The 19,708-nt window shown below is 45.9% G+C and overlaps 2 protein-coding genes across 6 annotated transcripts in view; one reads left to right on the forward strand and one right to left on the reverse strand.

Moving 5' to 3' along the window:
- The window catches only part of RNMT (RNA guanine-7 methyltransferase), a 68,481-nt gene extending 58,892 nt beyond the window's left edge, over window positions 1-9,589 (reverse strand). Inside the window, exons 1-3 of one of the 3 annotated variants that reach the window (XM_056521498.1) lie at window positions 9,556-9,589; window positions 9,074-9,192; window positions 371-464 (exon numbers count right to left, since the gene is read on the reverse strand). In XM_056521498.1, coding sequence (XP_056377473.1) covers window positions 371-439 — 69 coding nt within the window. In that variant the 5' untranslated portion in view covers window positions 440-464; window positions 9,074-9,192; window positions 9,556-9,589. Of the gene's footprint in view, window positions 1-370; window positions 465-2,916; window positions 3,019-9,073; window positions 9,193-9,555 lie in introns of those variants that run through there. The other 2 variants (XM_056521497.1, XM_056521496.1) reach the window with 2 other exon arrangements.
- A 3-nt stretch (window positions 9,590-9,592) lies between these two features.
- Window positions 9,593-19,708, forward strand: part of FAM210A (family with sequence similarity 210 member A) — a 68,811-nt gene continuing 58,695 nt past the window's right edge. Inside the window, exons 1-2 of one of the 3 annotated variants that reach the window (XM_056521500.1) lie at window positions 9,593-9,718; window positions 13,539-13,650. The gene's annotated coding sequence lies outside the window, so the exon portion shown is untranslated. The remainder of the gene's footprint in view (window positions 9,719-13,538; window positions 13,651-19,708) is intronic. The other 2 variants (XM_056521502.1, XM_056521501.1) reach the window with 2 other exon arrangements.

Consider the following 19,708-nt stretch of genomic DNA (forward strand, 5'->3'; position numbering starts at 1 on the left):
CGATCAGACATATTATCCCCTATCCTTTGGATAGGGGATAAGATGTCTTGGGGCCGGAATACCACTTTAAGTCATAGATTTCTAGTAAGAACAACAAGATTGCACAACGCAAAGCTATGCGAAACAGATGATCAATAATTCGTATTTCATGGACATAGTATTCAAAATAGAGTTTCACAGAAATAATGCCAAGGTGAGGCCAAAGAAACATGCACAATAGTATAAATGGACCGGGTACGTACACATTTTCATATAAGCACGTTTATGTAGGCAACAATATTGTAAGTGCTTGCTCAAGCATGTTTAATGTGCATCAGAGGGAATCCTCTTACACAAATGTTTAGAGTTAAAAGAAAGGATGAATACGTACAACTTTCTTAGCTGATGGCTCTAAAGCATCAGACTTCCTCTTCAGGGGAGACGTTGATTGAGTATCCATATCACGTGGCTGAGGAATCTTGAAGCTGCAAATAAAAACATTTGAATTAGATTTTGTAGGCAAAGGCTGATGTACAAAGCTAATAATGAAATACATTTAATTGTTTTAAAATTCTAATCTTACATGTACAGTCATGGCTGTAAATGTTGGCACCCCATGAATTTTTTTCAAGAAAATTAAGTATTTCTCACAGAAAAGGATTGCAGTAACACATGTTTTGCTATACACATGTTTATTCCCTTTGTGTGTATTGGAACTAAACCAAAAAAAGGAGGAAAAAAAGCAATTTGCACATAATGTCACAGCAAACTCCAAAAATGGGATGGACAAAATTATTGGTACCCTTAACTTAATATTTGGTTGCACACCCTTAGGAAAAAATTACTGAAATCAGTCGCTTCCTATAACCATCAATAAGCTTCTTACACCTCTCAGCCGGAATGTTGGACCACTCTTCCTTTGTAAACTGCTCCAGGTCTCTTATTGGAAGGCGCCTTTTCCCAACAGCAATTTTGAGATCTCTCCACAGGTGTTCAATGGGATTTAGATCTGGACTCATTGCTGGCCACTAGAGATGAGCGAACTTACAGTAAATTTGATTCGTCACAAACTTCTCGGCTCGGCAGTTGATGACTTTTCCTGCATAAATTAGTTCAGCTTTCAGGTGCTCCCGTGGGCTGGAAAAGGTGGATACAGTCCTAGGAGACTCTCTCCTAGGAATGTATCCACCTTTTCCAGTCCACCGGAGCACCTGAAAGCTGAACTAATTTATGCAGGATAAGTCATCAACTGCCGAGCCGAGAAGTTTGTGACTAATCAAATTTAATGTAAGTTCGCTCATCTCTACTGGCCACTTCAGAACTCTCCAGCGCTTTGTTGCCATCCATTTCTGGGGGCTTTTTGACGTATGTTTGGGGTCATTGTCCTGCTGGAAGATCATTGACCCAAGATCTCAGACACAAACCCAGCTTTCTGACACTGGGCTGTACATTGCGACCCAAAATCCGTTGGTATTCCTCATATTTCATGATGCCTTGCAAACATTCAAGGCACCCAGTGCCAGAGGCAGCAAAACAACCACAAAATATCATTGAACCTCCACCATATTTCACTGTAGGTACTGTGTTCTTTTCTTTGTAGGCCTCATTCCATTATTGGTAAACAGTAGAATGATGTGCTTTACCAAAAAGCTCTATCTTGGTCTCATCTGTCCACAAGATGTTTTCCCAGAAGCATTTTGGATCACTCAAGTTCATTTTGGCAAAATGTAGTCTTGCTTTTTTAGGTCTCTGTGTCAGCAGTGGGGTCCTCCTTGGTCTCCTACCACAGCGTTTCATTTCATTTAAATGTTGATGGATAGTTCGCGCTGACAGTGATGCTCCCTGAGCCTGCAGGAAAGCTTAAATATCTTTGGGGCTGTTTATCCACCATCCGGACTATTCTGCATTGACACTTTTATCAATTTTTCTCTTCTGTCCACGCCCAGGGAGATTACCTACAGTGTCATGGGTTGCAAACTTCTTGATAATGTTGCGCACTGTGGACAAAGGCAAATCTAGATCTCTGGAGATGGACTTGTAACCTTGAGGTTGTTGATTTTTTTCCCACAATTTTATTTCTCAAGTCCTCAGACAGTTCTCTTCTTCTCTTTCTGTTGTGCATGCTTAGTGTGGCACACACAGACACACAATGCAAAGACTAAGTGAACTTCTCTCCTTTTTATCTGCTTTCATGTGTGGTTTTTATATTACCCACACCTGTTACTTGCCCCAGGTGAGTTTAAAGGAGCATCACATGCTTGAAACAATCTAATTTTTCCACAATTTTGAAAGGGTGCCAAGAACTTTGTCCAGACCATTTTTGGAGTTTGGTGTGACTATGTCCAATTTGCTTTTTTTCCTCCCTTTTTTGGTTAAGTTCCAATACACACAAAGGGAATAAACATGTGTTTAGCAAAACATGTGTTACAGCAATCCTTTTCTGTGGTAAATACTTAATTTTCTAGAAGTTTAGGGCTGCCAACATTTACGGCCATGACTGTATATTAAAAATTAAATGTAGAAAGAAGGCTGTTATTGCGCAGCCGATTAGTTGCCTTTTTCGAATGGAATAAAGCCAGAATAGACATTACTATTGCCTGTGTGTTGGCCTTTGCAAAGTTGGTTTCATTTTCAACAATAAAATACCAAAAAACAAAAAGAAAGATAATCCACCGTTTTGATTGGACATCTTGTAAGTATTTATAAACTATGATAACCGGTTTATAGAGACACAGGTAAATTCTTTGCAAAGATTAAAACCCACCACTGTTAACATATTCTCTATATGGGAACAAGGTTTGAAAACCTCATGCACATGAGTTGTACAGTACTTTGTTATGGATTTTCAGTGCACAATTTGCCCCAAAATATTGCAAAACATCTAGGTCTGAACATGGACTAATTGTTACTGAGCCAAAATGACAAGGCATGACGTACATTTCTAGAGTTGTGAGCAACTGTATCCAACGTATTTAGATTTGTCTTCAAATCCAATTGTTTCCTTACAAACAGGTTACAACTTCCATGAATTCACACTTCCTATGCACGAAGGGAAAAAAAATAAAGAACATTCTATCAGAAGCTTTAATGCAAAATTTGCAATAGGGAAAAATAGCAAATCACTGAAACTTGTGCCCCCCTAGACAGTACGCCCGCGCAATGAGCCCACTCCACACCGCACGCCCGCGCAATGAGCCCACTCCACACCGCACGCCCGCGCAATGAGCCCACTCCACACCGCACGCCCGCGCAATGAGCCCACTCCACACCGCACGCCCGCGCAATGAGCCCACTCCACACCGCACGCCCGCGCAATGAGCCCACTCCACACCGCACGCCCGCGCAATGAGCCCACTCCACACCGCACGCCCGCGCAATGAGCCCACTCCACACCGCACGCCCGCGCAATGAGCCCACTCCACACCGCACGCCCGCGCAATGAGCCCACTCCACACCGCACGCCCGCGCAATGAGCCCACTCCACACCGCACGCCCGCGCAATGAGCCCACTCCACACCGCACGCCCGCGCAATGAGCCCACTCCACACCGCACGCCCGCGCAATGAGCCCACTCCACACCGCACGCCCGCGCAATGAGCCCACTCCACACCGCACGCCCGCGCAATGAGCCCACTCCACACCGCACGCCCGCGCAATGAGCCCACTCCACACCGCACGCCCGCGCAATGAGCCCACTCCACACCGCACGCCCGCGCAATGAGCCCACTCCACACCGCACGCCCGCGCAATGAGCCCACTCCACACCGCACGCCCGCGCAATGAGCCCACTCCACACCGCACGCCCGCGCAATGAGCCCACTCCACACCGCACGCCCGCGCAATGAGCCCACTCCACACCGCACGCCCGCGCAATGAGCCCACTCCACACCGCACGCCCGCGCAATGAGCCCACTCCACACCGCACGCCCGCGCAATGAGCCCACTCCACACCGCACGCCCGCGCAATGAGCCCACTCCACACCGCACGCCCGCGCAATGAGCCCACTCCACACCGCACGCCCGCGCAATGAGCCCACTCCACACCGCACGCCCGCGCAATGAGCCCACTCCACACCGCACGCCCGCGCAATGAGCCCACTCCACACCGCACGCCCGCGCAATGAGCCCACTCCACACCGCACGCCCGCGCAATGAGCCCACTCCACACCGCACGCCCGCGCAATGAGCCCACTCCACACCGCACGCCCGCGCAATGAGCCCACTCCACACCGCACGCCCGCGCAATGAGCCCACTCCACACCGCACGCCCGCGCAATGAGCCCACTCCACACCGCACAGCCGCGCAATGAGCCCACTCCACACCGCACAGCCGCGCAATGAGCCCACTCCACACCGCACAGCCGCGCAATGAGCCCACTCCACACCGCACAGCCGCGCAATGAGCCCACTCCACACCGCACAGCCGCGCAATGAGCCCACTCCACACCGCACAGCCGCGCAATGAGCCCACTCCACACCGCACAGCCGCGCAATGAGCCCACTCCACACCGCACAGCCGCGCAATGAGCCCACTCCACACCGCACAGCCGCGCAATGAGCCCACTCCACACCGCACAGCCGCGCAATGAGCCCACTCCACACCGCACAGCCGCGCAATGAGCCCACTCCACACCGCACAGCCGCGCAATGAGCCCACTCCACACCGCACAGCCGCGCAATGAGCCCACTCCACACCGCACAGCCGCGCAATGAGCCCACTCCACACCGCACAGCCGCGCAATGAGCCCACTCCACACCGCACAGCCGCGCAATGAGCCCACTCCACACCGCACAGCCGCGCAATGAGCCCACTCCACACCGCACAGCCGCGCAATGAGCCCACTCCACACCGCACAGCCGCGCAATGAGCCCACTCCACACCGCACAGCCGCGCAATGAGCCCACTCCACACCGCACAGCCGCGCAATGAGCCCACTCCACACCGCACAGCCGCGCAATGAGCCCACTCCACACCGCACAGCCGCGCAATGAGCCCACTCCACACAGCCGCGCAATGAGCCCACTCCGCACAGCCGCGCAATGAGCCCACTCCACACCGCACAGCCGCGCAATGAGCCCACACCGCACAGCCGCGCAATGAGCCCACACCGCACAGCCGCGCAATGAGCCCACACCGCACAGCCGCGCAATGAGCCCACACCGCACAGCCGCGCAATGAGCCCACACCGCACAGCCGCGCAATGAGCCCACACCGCACAGCCGCGCAATGAGCCCACTCCGCACAGCCGCGCAATGAGCCCACTCCGCACAGTACACCCACGCAATGAGCCCACTCCGCACAGTACACCCACGCAATGAGCCCACTCCGCACAGTACACCCACGCAATGAGCCCACTCCGCACAGTACACCCACGCAATGAGCCCACTCCGCACAGTACACCCACGCAATGAGCCCACTCCGCACAGTACACCCACGCAATGAGCCCACTCCGCACAGTACACCCACGCAATGAGCCCACTCTGCACAGTACACCCACGCAATGAGCCCACTCTGCACAGTACACCCACGCAATGAGCCCACTCTACACAGTACACCCACGCAATGAGCCCACTCTACACAGTACACCCACGCAATGAGCCCACTCTACACAGTACACCCACGCAATGAGCCCACTCTACACAGTACACCCACGCAATGAGCCCACTCTACACAGTACACCCACGCAATGAGCCCACTCTACACAGTACACCCACGCAATGAGCCCACTCTACACAGTACACCCACGCAATGAGCCCACTCTACACAGTACACCCACGCAATGAGCCCACTCTACACAGTACACCCACGCAATGAGCCCACTCTACACAGTACACCCACGCAATGAGCCCACTCTACACAGTACACCCACGCAATGAGCCCACTCTACACAGTACACCCACGCAATGAGCCCACTCTACACAGTACACCCACGTAATGAGCCCACTCTACACAGTACACCCACGTAATGAGCCCACTCTACACAGTACACCCACGTAATGAGCCCACTCTACACAGTACACCCACGTAATGAGCCCACTCTACACAGTACACCCACGTAATGAGCCCACTCTACACAGTACACCCACGTAATGAGCCCACTCTACACAGTACACCCACGTAATGGGCCCACTCTACACAGTACACCCACGTAATGGGCCCACTCTACACAGTACACCCACGTAATGGGCCCACTCTACACAGTACACCCACGTAATGAGCCCACTCTACACAGTACACCCACGTAATGAGCCCACTCTACACAGTACACCCACGTAATGAGCCCACTCTACACAGTACACCCACGTAATGAGCCCACTCTACACAGTACACCCACGTAATGAGCCCACTCTACACAGTACACCCACGTAATGAGCCCACTCTACACAGTACACCCACGTAATGAGCCCACTCTACACAGTACACCCACGTAATGAGCCCACTCTACACAGTACACCCACGTAATGAGCCCACTCTACACAGTACACCCACGTAATGAGCCCACTCTACACAGTACACCCATGTAATGAGCCCACTCTACACAGTACACCCATGTAATGAGCCCACTCTACACAGTACACCCATGTAATGAGCCCACTCTACACAGTACACCCATGTAATGAGCCCACTCTACACAGTACACCCATGTAATGAGCCCACTCTACACAGTACACCCATGTAATGAGCCCACTCTACACAGTACACCCATGTAATGAGCCCACTCTACACAGTACACCCATGTAATGAGCCCACTCTACACAGTACACCCATGTAATGAGCACACTCTACACAGTACACCCATGTAATGAGCACACTATACAGTATACACCCATGTAATGAGCACACTATACAGTACACCCATGTAATGAGCTCACTATACACAGTACACCCATGTAATGAGCACACTCTACACAGTACACCCATGTAATGAGCACACTCTACACAGTACACCCATGTAATGAGCACACACTATACAGTACACCCATGTAATGAGCACACTCTATACAGTACACCCATGTAATGAGCTCACTATATACAGTACACCCATGTAATGAGCTCACTATATACAGTACACCCATGTAATGAGCACACTCTATACAGTACACCCATGTAATGAGCACACTCTATACAGTACACCCATGTAATGAGCACACTCTACACAGTACACCCATGTAATGAGCACACTCTACACAGTACACCCATGTAATGTGCACACTCTACACAGTACACCCATGTAATGAGCACACTATACAGTACACATGTAATGAGCACACTCTATACAGTACACCCATGTAATGAGCACACTACATACAGTACACCCATGTAATGAGCACACTATATACAGTACACCCATGTAATGAGCACACTCTATACAGTACACCCATGTAATGAGCACACTCTATACAGTACACCTATGTAATGAGCACACTACATACAGTACACCCATGTAATGAGCACACTCTATACAGTACACCCATGTAATGAGCTCACTATATACAGTACACCCATGTAATGAGCTCACTCTATACAGTACACCCATGTAATGAGCACACTCTATACAGTACACCCATGTAATGAGCACACTCTACACAGTACACCCATGTAATGAGCACACTCTACACAGTACACCCATGTAATGTGCACACTCTACACAGTACACCCATGTAATGAGCACACTATACAGTACACATGTAATGAGCACACTCTATACAGTACACCCATGTAATGAGCACACTACATACAGTACACCCATGTAATGAGCTCACTATATACAGTACACCCATGTAATGAGCACACTCTATACAGTACACCCATGTAATGAGCACACTCTATACAGTACACCCATGTAATGAGCACACTCTATACAGTACACCCATGTAATGAGCACACTCTACACAGTACACCCATGTAATGTGCACACTCTACACAGTACACCCATGTAATGAGCACACTATACAGTACACATGTAATGAGCACACTCTATACAGTACACCCATGTAATGAGCACACTACATACAGTACACCCATGTAATGAGCACACTATATACAGTACACCCATGTAATGAGCACACTCTATACAGTACACCCATGTAATGAGCACACTCTATACAGTACACCTATGTAATGAGCACACTACATACAGTACACCCATGTAATGAGCACACTCTATACAGTACACCCATGTAATGAGCACACTCTATACAGTACACCCATGTAATGAGCTCACTATATACAGTACACCCATGTAATGAGCTCACTCTATACAGTACACCCATGTAATGAGCACACTCTATACAGTACACCCATGTAATGAGCACACTCTATACAGTACACCCATGTAATGAGCACACTCTACACAGTACACCCATGTAATGTGCACACTCTACACAGTACACCCATGTAATGAGCACACTATACAGTACACATGTAATGAGCACACTCTATACAGTACACCCATGTAATGAGCACACTACATACAGTACACCCATGTAATGAGCACACTATATACAGTACACCCATGTAATGAGCACACTCTATACAGTACACCCATGTAATGAGCACACTCTATACAGTACACCCATGTAATGAGCACACTCTATACAGTACACCCATGTAATGAGCACACTCTATACAGTACACCTATGTAATGAGCACACTCTATACAGTACACCTATGTAATGAGCACACTACATACAGTACACCCATGTAATGAGCACACTACATACAGTACACCCATGTAATGAGCACACTCTATACAGTACACACATGTAATGAGCACACTCTATACAGTACACACATGTAATGAGCACACTCTATACAGTACACACATGTAATGAGCACACTCTATACAGTACACACATGTAATGAGCACACTCTACACAGTACACCCATGTAATGAGCTCACTATATAGAGTACACACATGAAATGAGCTCACTATATAGTACCCCCCAACATAATGCCAGTCACTGAATGCCATTGGAACCCTCACTGCACTCTCAATGGTGTTACCTCCATGTTCAGCCCCATGGTCCCCAATATCTGCCCTGTACACAGCCCACATGTCTCCAGCCCGAAGCAGTCACTGCTCCACTTACATGTCCGGGGATAGAAGCACAGCACCGCAAACAATGAGAAGGAACAGACAGCAGAGCGCTAACCGGAAGTCCTCTACTGTGTACAACTCCAGTGTGCGGCGGATCCGGGATAGACAGACCTGGGAAATGAGTGTCTAACTGTTACTCACAGCGCCACAGGCGGCCGGGGGTCACATTACAGCCTGCTATCCTGGGTGTATGTGACAACAATAAGTTCTGGAATAACAGAGAGTGACGCGTAAAACTGTAGTCACATTCAACATGAAGTGTGTCTATTACGTTATTTTACTCTGATATTTTCTTTCTTCCAGCACAGTCTACCAATTATCTCGACCCAAACCTGTTACTCTCCAGCTGTTCCAAAACTACACCCCTCAACATGCCTTGGCAGAAGACGCTGTCCGGGCATGGTTGGGGGGGGGTTGTAGTTTTTCAACAGCTGGTAAGATATCCGGGCAACTTTCAAAAAAGCACAAAACTACATTTCCCGTGATGCCCGGGGCGCGTCGCGCATGCGCTCGGCCTCCATCTCCTCACAGTGGGCGGAGCTAGACGCAGCGCGTTGCACGGTCGCAGTCTGTAATTTCACTACTTCCCTGTCATTTGCAGCCGCTGAGTGAGAACAAGGCAGCCGGACAGGTGCAGGTACCGCTGGTATTATAGTCATGGGAGCTGACAGCTTCCTGAATGTCCTTGTAGTGATAAGGGCAGCACTGTAGGGGTCAGTGAAGGGTGTAAGGAGGGGGCTCATGACCCTGGGTTGGATTCCTACCGGGCAGCAGGTTGTTGTGTGTGTCTGGTTGTTGTGTGGTGTGTATGTATGTGTGTCTGGTTGTGTGGTGTGTGTGCAGTTGTAGTGTGTGTCTAGTTGTGTGGTTTCAGTGTGTGTGTGTGTCTGGTTGTAATGTGTTGGTGTGTAGTGTGTTTGGTGTGGTGTGTGCAGTTGTAGAGTGTGTGTGTATATGTGTGGTTGTGATGTGTGTCTAGTTCTGTGGTGTGCGGTTGCAGTGTGTGTGTCTGGTTGTGTAGTGTGTGTGGTTGCAGTGTGTCTGGTTGTAATGTGTTGGTGTATAGTGAGTCTTGTTGTGTAGTGTGTGTGTCTGGTTGTGTTGTGTAGTGTGTGTGTCTGGTTGTGCTGTGTGTGTGTCTAGTTCTGTGGTGTGTGGTTGCAGTGTGTGTATATTTGTGTCTAGTTCTGTGGTGTGTGGTTGCAGTGTGTGTATATGTGTGTCTAGTTCTGTGGTGTGTGGTTGCAGTGTGTGTGTCTGGTTGTACTGTGTGTGTCTAGTTCTGTGGTGTGTGGTTGCAGTGTGTGTGTGTATATTTGTGTCTAGTTCTGTGGTGTGTGGTTGCAGTGTGTGTGTGTATATTTGTGTCTAGTTCTGTGGTGTGTGGTTGCAGTGTGTGTGTGTATATGTGTGTCTAGTTCTGTGGTGTGTGGTTGCAGTGTGTGTGTGTATATGTGTGTCTAGTTCTGTGGTGTGTGGTTGCAGTGTGTGTGTGTATATGTATGTCTAGTTCTGTGGTGTGCGGTTGCAGTGTGTGTGTGTATATGTGTGTCTAGTTGTGTGGTTGCAGTGTGTGTGTCTGGTTGTACTGTGTGTGTCTAGTTCTGTGGTGTGTGGTTGCAGTGTGTCTAGTTCTGTGGTGTGTGGTTGCAGTGTGTGTGTATATGTGTGTCTAGTTCTGTGGTGTGCGGTTGCAGTGTGTGTGTGTATATGTGTGTCTAGTTGTGTGGTTGCAGTGTGTGTGTCTGGTTGTACTGTGTGTGTCTAGTTCTGTGGTGTGCGGTTGCAGTGTGTGTGTGTATATGTGTGTCTAGTTGTGTGGTTGCAGTGTGTGTGTCTGGTTGTACTGTGTGTGTCTAGTTCTGTGGTGTGTGGTTGCAGTGTGTGTATATGTGTGTCTAGTTCTGTGGTGTGTGGTTGCAGTGTATGTGTGTATATGTGTGTCTAGTTCTGTGGTGTGCGGTTGCAGTGTGTATGTGTGTCTAGTTTTGTGGTTGCAGTGTGTGTGTCTGGTTGTACTGTGTGTGTCTAGTTCTGTGGTGTGCGGTTGCAGTGTGTATGTGTGTCTAGTTTTGTGGTTGCAGTGTGTGTGTCTGGTTGTACTGTGTGTGTCTAGTTCTGTGTTGTGCGGTTACAGTGTGTTTGTGTGTCTCTCGTTGTGTAGTGTGTCCAGTTATGTGGTGTGCGGTTTCAGTGTGTGTGTTACGTTGTGTAGTTTGTTTGTGTGTGCAGTTGTGTGATTTCAGTGTGTGGTTGTGATGTGTGTCTAGTTCTGTGGTGTGTGGTTGCAGTGTGTGTGTCTGGTTGTACTGTGTGTCTAGTTCTGTGTTGTGCGGTTACAGTGTGTTTGTGTGTCTCTCGTTGTGTAGTGTGTCCAGTTATGTGGTGTGCGGTTTCAGTGTGTGTGTTACGTTGTGTAGTTTGTGTGCAGTTGTGTGATTTCAGTGTGTGGTTGTGATGTGTGTCTAGTTCTGTGGTGTGTGGTTGCAGTGTGTGTGTCTGGTTGTACTGTGTGTGTCTAGTTCTGTGTTGTGCGGTTACAGTGTGTTTGTCTCTCGTTGTGTAGTGTGTCCAGTTATGTGGTGTGCGGTTTCAGTGTGTGTGTTACGTTGTGTAGTTTGTTTGTGTGTGCAGTTGTGTGATTTCAGTGTGTGGTTGTGATGTGTGTCTAGTTCTATGGTGTGCGGTTGCAGTGTGTGTGTGTCTGGTTGTAATGTGCTGGTGTGTGTGTCTGGTGTTGTGGTGTGTATGTGTGTGTAGTGCAGTGTTTTCCAACCAGGGTCCCTCCAGCAGTTGCAAACCTACAGCTGAAGGCTGTCTGGGCATGCTGCGAGTTGTAGTTTTGCAACAGCTGAGGGCACCCTGGTTGGAAAACACTGCACTACACACACATTACAACCAGACACTAGTGTAGTGTGTGTGTGTGGTTGTATTGTGTGCGCTGTTGTAGTCTGGGAGCTGACAGGACACACGATCCTCTCTCATTGGGAGCAGAGCCCTCCATGCTGTGCAGTCCTCAGTGACTCACATGGCCCGGGCCTTGTATGGAAACCTTTGGCTCCTATGTGTCACTGCCCTTCTTTTCATCACACACCCAGCTAGATCTCTATAAAGATATGTGGGGAAGACGCTCCCTCTGAACATTGCTTTTCCTTACATCAGAAATATTGTTTCCTTACTGTGGATACAGTATTAGAAAGGAGACGATCTGGCTAGTCAGGGAATGGCGCCTGACCTCCCCCTGTCTGTGTGCTGTTTGGTAAATGCCTGGACAAAGTTTTCACTGCTAGAAATCCCCACTTAGTGTCTCTAAAGTAAAATCCCTAACAAATCCACAGGCTGATCGGTGGCGCTCCATACATTCAGCAGTCCGGTCAACTCCATTCTCAGTCTCTCCAGTCAGCTTGTTATCCTCTATGCCAGTGTTTCCAAACCAGGGTGCTTCCAGCTGTTTCAAAACTACAACTCCCAGCCATACACTGAGAGACTGTACATGCTGGGAGTTGTAGTTTTGCAACATCTGGAGGCACTCCTGTTGGGAAACACTGCTCTATGCTGTGGATAGGGAATAACTTAGCAAGTCAGGTATACATTGCTAAGGCTATGTTTACACTGTTTACTGTATACCTTTTATAAACTATAAAATACATGCTAAAAACAGATTCTGTTGTATAACAACAGGATTTGTTTCATTTAACTTATAATATTTGAACAAGTTTATTTATATTTTTAAAAATTTTTTTTTGCTGTATAAAATAGCGTAGTTGATTATGCTTTTATACAGCAAAGCCTACGTATTCAGACGGCAGCTATTTTAAGCCTTGGGAACACAGCAATATTTTGATGTTTTTCTTTCTAATAGGATACATTTAAAGGGGTACCCTGCCGATAAACATCTTATTCCCCTGGGATAGGGGATAAGATGCTTGGGGGCAGAGTACTTCTTTAAAGGGGTACTCCACTGGTCAGTGTCCCGACTGCGTTCGGAACATTTTGTTCCGAACGCTATGCACGCTCTGGGGGGGTAGTCGGCCATGCCCCCTCTTAATATCAGGCCATGCCCCCCCTAAATGCAAGTCTATGGGAGGGGGGGTGTGGTGGCTGTCACGCCCCCTCCCATAGACTTGCATTTAGGGGGGGCATGGCCTGCTGTCATGTGGGGGCGTGGCCTACATTTGCACAGCATTCGGAACTAAATATTCCAAATGCAGCCGGAACACTGGCCAGTAGAGTACCCCTTTAAGTACTGGAGTTCCTCTTTTAATGATGCTAACACTGCATAGTGGCTCAGTGGTTAGCACTGTTGCCCTGCGATGCTGGCATAATATCTTGATGCTACACATAAACGTCTATCTATCTAAAAAAGAAGGCAAAGCAGCACATCCAGTTGAATGAGATAGAAGTTTAGATAACTTAAATTTATCATGTGTTAATATAATAATATTTTTATTTTACAGAAAGTATTATTGGTTGCACAATATGTGGTTCATGCATTCAGCAAGTTTGTGACAACACATTGATGTCTGGATATTCTTTAACTGGCTCTCTTTCTATATCTGGTTAGATCAGGTAAGATATGTTCTCCATGCAGGAGTTGCCTTTTTTATCATAAGCCAATACAATATGTAATAAATGTCTACAATTCCAGGTTCACCCGAACCCAAAATATACAGAGATTCTCCCCACAATCACATACATAGAACTATCAAAATGATTGCATTATCTGAAACAAGGCTTCTATTCACTTGGTTAAGTCACCCAACCTGATTTATAAAAATAGTCTTCGAGCAGTCTTATCATGGATCAGGTGCTTCATAGACAAACACCTTTACAAAGAAAAAATATATAGATCCATTTTTCTAGTCCTCCTCCATGACAGCACCTGAAGGTTGAGAAGGTTGATATAAAACCCTAGTAAATCTAGAGCATCTCCACCATAGATCTGTGTTTCCTGTCCCTTTTTAAGGTTGTGGTCAGAGAGGTGGTGGACCCTTGAGTGCAGGGTCTGGTGGTGGTTTATTGTTTTTTTATCCCCTTAAGGACATCCAATTTTATTTTTGCATTTTCGTTTTTTTTCCTCCTAGTCTTCTAAAAATCGTAACTCTTTTATATTTTCATCCACAGACTAGTATGAGAACTTGTTTTTTGCGTGACCAGTTGTCCGTTGTAATGCCATCACTCACTTTACCATAAAATGTATGGCGCAACCAAAAAAATTCTATTTGTGTGGGGAAATTAAAAAGAAAACCGCAATTTAGCAAATTTTGGAAGGTTTCGTTTTCACGCTGTACAATTTACGGTAAAAATGATGTGTTCTTTATTCTGTGGGTCAATACGATTTAAAATGATACCATGATTATATACTTTTCTATTATTGTTGCGCTTAAAAAAAGAATCACAAACTTTTTAACTAAATTAGTATGTTTAAAATCCTTCTATTTTGACGACCTATAACTTCTTTATTTTTCCGTATAAGGGCTAATTTTTTGCGCCATCATCTTTACTTTTTATTAATACCACATTTGTGGGCATAAAACTTTTCTTAATATTTTTATTATTATTATTATTTTTTTAATAAAATGTGACAAAGTAGCAATTTTGCGCTCTTTTTATTTTTACGTTCAAGCCAGGATCAATAACATTATATTTTAATAGTTCGGACATTTATGCACGCGGCGATACCAAATGTGTGTATTAATTATTTTTTTTCACACTTTATGGGGCTAAAATGGGAAAAAAGGACATTTTACATTTTTATTGGGGGAGGGGATTTTTAACCCCTTAAGGACCAAGGACGTACCGGTACGTCCTTGGTCCTGCTCTCCTGATATAACGCGGGGTTACACAGTAACCACGCGTCATATCACGGCGGGCCCGGCGTCATAGTGAAGCCGTGACCCGCCTCTAATGGCGTTATTTACCCTTTAGCCGCGAGCTCAGAGCTGAGCCGCGCAGCTAAAAGCGAAAGCAAAAGTTGCCGGCTAGCTCAGTGGGCGGCATCCCGAACAGCTTACAGGACAGCGGGAGGGCCCCTACCTGCCTCCTCGCTGTCCGATCGCCGAATGACTGCTCAGTGCCTGAGATCCAGGCATGACCAGTCATGCGGCAGAATCGTCGATCACTGGTTTCCTATGAGAAACCAGTGATCAATGATAATGATCAGTGTGTGCAGTGTTATAGGTCCCTATGGGACCTATAACACTGCAAAAAAAGTGAAAAAAAGTGAATAAAGATCATTTAACTCCTCCTCTATTAAAAGTTTGAATCACCCCCATTTTGCAATAAAAAAAAGTGTAAATAAAAATAAACATATATGGTATCACCGCGTGCGGAAATGTCCGAATTATAAAAATATATCATTAATTAAACCGCTCGTTCAATGTCGTGCGCGCAAAAAAATTCCAAAGTCCAAAATAGTGCATTTTTGGTCACTTTTTATATCATTTAATATATAAAAAGTCCTATCAATATAATAAGTCCTATCAATGTAAAAATGGTACCGTTAAAAACTTTAGATCTTGGCGCAAAAAATGAGCCCTCATACCGCCCCATACACGGAAAAATAAAGTTATAGAGGTCAGAAGATGACAATTTTAAACGTATTAATTTTCCTGCATGTAGTTATGATTTTTTCCAGAAGTAAGACAAAATCAAACCTATATAAGTAGGGTATAATTTTAATCGTATGGACCTACAGAATAAAGATAAGGTGTCATTTTTACCGAAAAATGTACTACGTAGAAACGGAAGCCCCCAAAAGTTACAAAACAGCGTTTTTTTTTTTTCAATTTTGTCGCACAATGATTTTTTTTTCCGTTTCACCGTAGATTTTTGGGCAAAATGACTGACGTCATTACAAAGTAGAATTGGTGGCGCAAAAAATAAGCCATCATATGGATTTTTAGGTGCAAAATTGAAAGAGTTATGATTTTTTAAAGGCAAGGAGCAAAAAACGAAAATGGGTTAATATTATTATTATTTATTTTTTTTTACTTTCATTTATTACACTTTAATAGTCCCCATAGGGGACTATCTATAGAAATGGTTTGATTGCTAATACTGTTCAGTGCTATGCATAGGGCATAGCACTGATCAGTGTTATCAGCTATCTTCTGCTCTGGTCTGCTCGATCTCAGACCAGAGCAGAAGACCCCAGGAGATGGCGGAAGCAAGGTGAGGGGACCTCCGGTCGCACTGCGGGCGATCCGATCATCCATTGAAAGTACCGCATTGCCGCAGATGCCGTGATCTGTATTGATCACGGCATCTGAGGGGTTATGTCCGCCATTACCGGCGGGTTCATGGCTGTTGCCGGTCCGGTGCTCGCAGTCATGGCGGCGCGTAAATGTACGTCATGGTGTGTTAAGTACCACAGCACCATGACGTCCATTTACGTCCATTGTTGTTAAAGAGGCACTGTCATTGTTAAAAACGTTTCATATATTGCAGGACTCATTATAATATGACATTCCACAAAATACACCTGTTAAAAAAAATTAAATTTTCACCTGAAATTCAAGCTCAAAATAGCCACCACTAGGGGTCACCTGTCTTTTAGCCAGACAGACTAGTCTAGATTTTACAGCATACTGGATACCGGCCGTAAAGCATACTGGTATCCAGTATAGGAGATTTCTATTGTGTATGCAAAACTACAGATAAAGGATGTGTGGACATGCTGGGAGCTGTAGTTTTACAACAGCTGGAGGCAACACTGCTCTAACACAGTTATTTACAAACTTTGCAGCTTCAGTTGTTACTAAACTACAACTCCCAGCATGCTGAAATAGTCAAAGCTTTCTCGGACTCCTGAATAACAAAGAAGTTGATCAGACATTCAGGAGTCTGTGAAAGATGAATGACACACATAGTGACAGCTATGCTGATTAGCATCCAGCTTTACTAGGAGAAGATAAAACAGAACATGTATTCATAAAAATGCTGTACTTTTATCTAAAAAATCCTTGCAATATTTTATAAAGATCTATTCTTATATTTATACATTTTATCCTGTTATGAATTCACCATAATGTCTTCTGATTACTGCAGGCAAGCTCCAAGTATCTTCCTCTGACACAGCATAAAACCAGAGAGGAAAGGGTTACAGAGTAGAGAGTACTGATTGGCTGACTGCCCACGCTTGCTCCTGTGAGGGAGACAGACTGACACGCCCCCTCCAGCCTGCACAATGAAAAAGTAACTCACCAGCAGATAAATGCTTATATCTCTGGATATATAGGTCCGAGACACATAAAAATTATTTGCACATGATCAGGATTGGGTCCTGAGTAACATATCCCTTTTTTTCTATTTTTTGCACTATGACAGGTACGCTTTAAGGGGTTATACCTGTCAGGTCGCTCATGCTCTGAACCTTTACTCCTTAGTTTGTGGTACTTACTACAGAGGAAATTCTTTTCTTTTTGGATTTCTTTTGTCACGACCACAGTGCTCTCTGCTGACACCTCTGTCCATGTCAGGAACTGTCCAGAGCAGGAGAAAATTCCCATAGCAAACATATGCTGCTCTGGACAGTTCCTGACATGGACAGAGGTGTCAGAAGAGAGCACGGTGGTCGGTACAGAAAAGAAATCCAAAAAGAAAAGAACTTCATCTGTAGTATACAACGGCTAATAAGTATTGGAAGGATTATAGAATTTTTAACCCCTTAAGGACCCATGGCGTATGGGTACGCCCTGGCTCCCTGGTTGTTAAGGACCCAGGGCGGGGACCGGACTGGGATGACTGCTCATATCTATCAGCAGCCATCCCGTGCAAATGCCCAGGGGGGTCCTGAGACTTATTTCAGACCGGCGATATCGGGTCTCTGGTGACCAAGAAAAAAAGGGTGAATGGGGCTGTCCGAGACAGCCCCATTCACCCTTACCCAGCAGTAGTGAGGTGGCACGGGTGCCACCGCAGTTGAAAAACTACAACTCTCAGCATGCCTTTCGACTGTCAATGCATGTTGAGTGTTGCAGTTTTGCAACAGCTGGAGACACATTGGTTGTGAAACAGTTTGTCCTAACTCAGTGTTTCACAACCAGTGTGCCTCCAGCTGTGTCAAAAATACAACTCCCAGCATGCACTGAGAGACTGTACATGCTGGGAGTTGTAGTTTTGCAACAGCTGGTGGCACACCGGTTGCAAAACACTGAGTTAAGTAACAAACTCTCAGTGTTGCGCAACCAATGTGCCTCCAGCTGTTGCATAACTACAACTCCCAGCATGTATTGTCTGTCAGTGCATGCTGGGAGTTGTAGTTTTGCAACAGCTGGTGGTTTTACACCCCCCCCCCCCCCCCATGTGAATATACAGGGTACATTCACACGGGAGTGGGATTACAGCGAGTTTTCTTCTGCAAGTTTGAGATGCGGACACAAGAAGTTTAACAGTCCGCATTCTGTACTGCGTGCTGCGGGTCTATCTAGTAGTGTATCAGTATAGCTCCATAACAAGCTTTGACCAAAAAGAAAGAAAAACAAAGAGCAATTGTTCCTGAAAAATACTTATACATTTTATTATAATTTAATTAATTTTAAAGTCACCATATGTGACTAAAAAGTAATGAGGAAAAATACCAAGTACAGTATATAAAACAATATTATGAGTATGAACAAGAACAACCCTAATAAGTTGGTGGGACAAGTGGAAAATATCCACTCTCAATAGCCAACAGTATAACAAGTGAGGTGTAATCAATAGTTAAAGGCTCTATGGTCTTGAGAAAGTGCGGGTGATGAAACATACGCAATTTCTCCTGAGTACAGAAATACCCCATATGTGGGCGTAAAATGCTCTGCGGGCGCACAACAAGGCACAGGAGTGAGAGTTCACTATGTACATTTGAGGTCTAAATTGGTGATTTGCACAGGGGTGGCTGATTTTACAGTGGTTTTGAAATAAATGCAAAACTATAAATACCCACATGTGACCCCATTTTGGAAACTACACCCTTCACATAATGGAACAAGTGGTATAGTGAGCATTAACACCCCACAGGTGTTTGATGAATTTTCGTTAAAGTTGGATGTGAGAATGAAAAAAAAAATTTTTCCACTAAAATGATGGTGTTACCCTACATTTTTTCATTTTCACAAGGGAAAATAGGAAAAAAGCGCCCCAAAATTTGTAACCCCATTTCTGCTGAGTAAGAACCTACCCCATATGTGTATGTAAAGTGCTCTGCGGGCGCACTACAATGCTCAGAAGAGGAGCGCCATTGGAATTTTGGAGCGAGAATGTGTCTGAAATTGAAAACCATGTGTGTTTACAAAGCCCCCATATGCCAGAACAATGGCTCCCTCCCCCCCACATGTGACCTCATTTTTGAAACTACACCCCTCATGTAATGTAATAAGAGGTACAGTGATCAGTTACACCCCACAGTTGTCTGACAGATTTTTGGAACAGTGGTCCGTGAAAATGAAAAATTAACTTTTTCATTTGCACAGCCCATTGTTCCAAAGATCTGTCAGACATCTGTGGGGTGTAAATACTCACTGCACCCCTTACTAAATTCTGTGAGGGGTGTAGTTTCCAAAATGGGGTCACATGTGGGGTGGTCCACTGTTCTGGCATTTGTAAACGCACATCGCCCCCAACTTCTATTCCAATCAAATTCTCT

The sequence above is a fragment of the Hyla sarda genome, chromosome 5 (genome assembly GCF_029499605.1).
Source record: "Hyla sarda isolate aHylSar1 chromosome 5, aHylSar1.hap1, whole genome shotgun sequence".
In the NCBI taxonomy this organism is placed as follows: Eukaryota; Metazoa; Chordata; class Amphibia; order Anura; family Hylidae; genus Hyla; species Hyla sarda.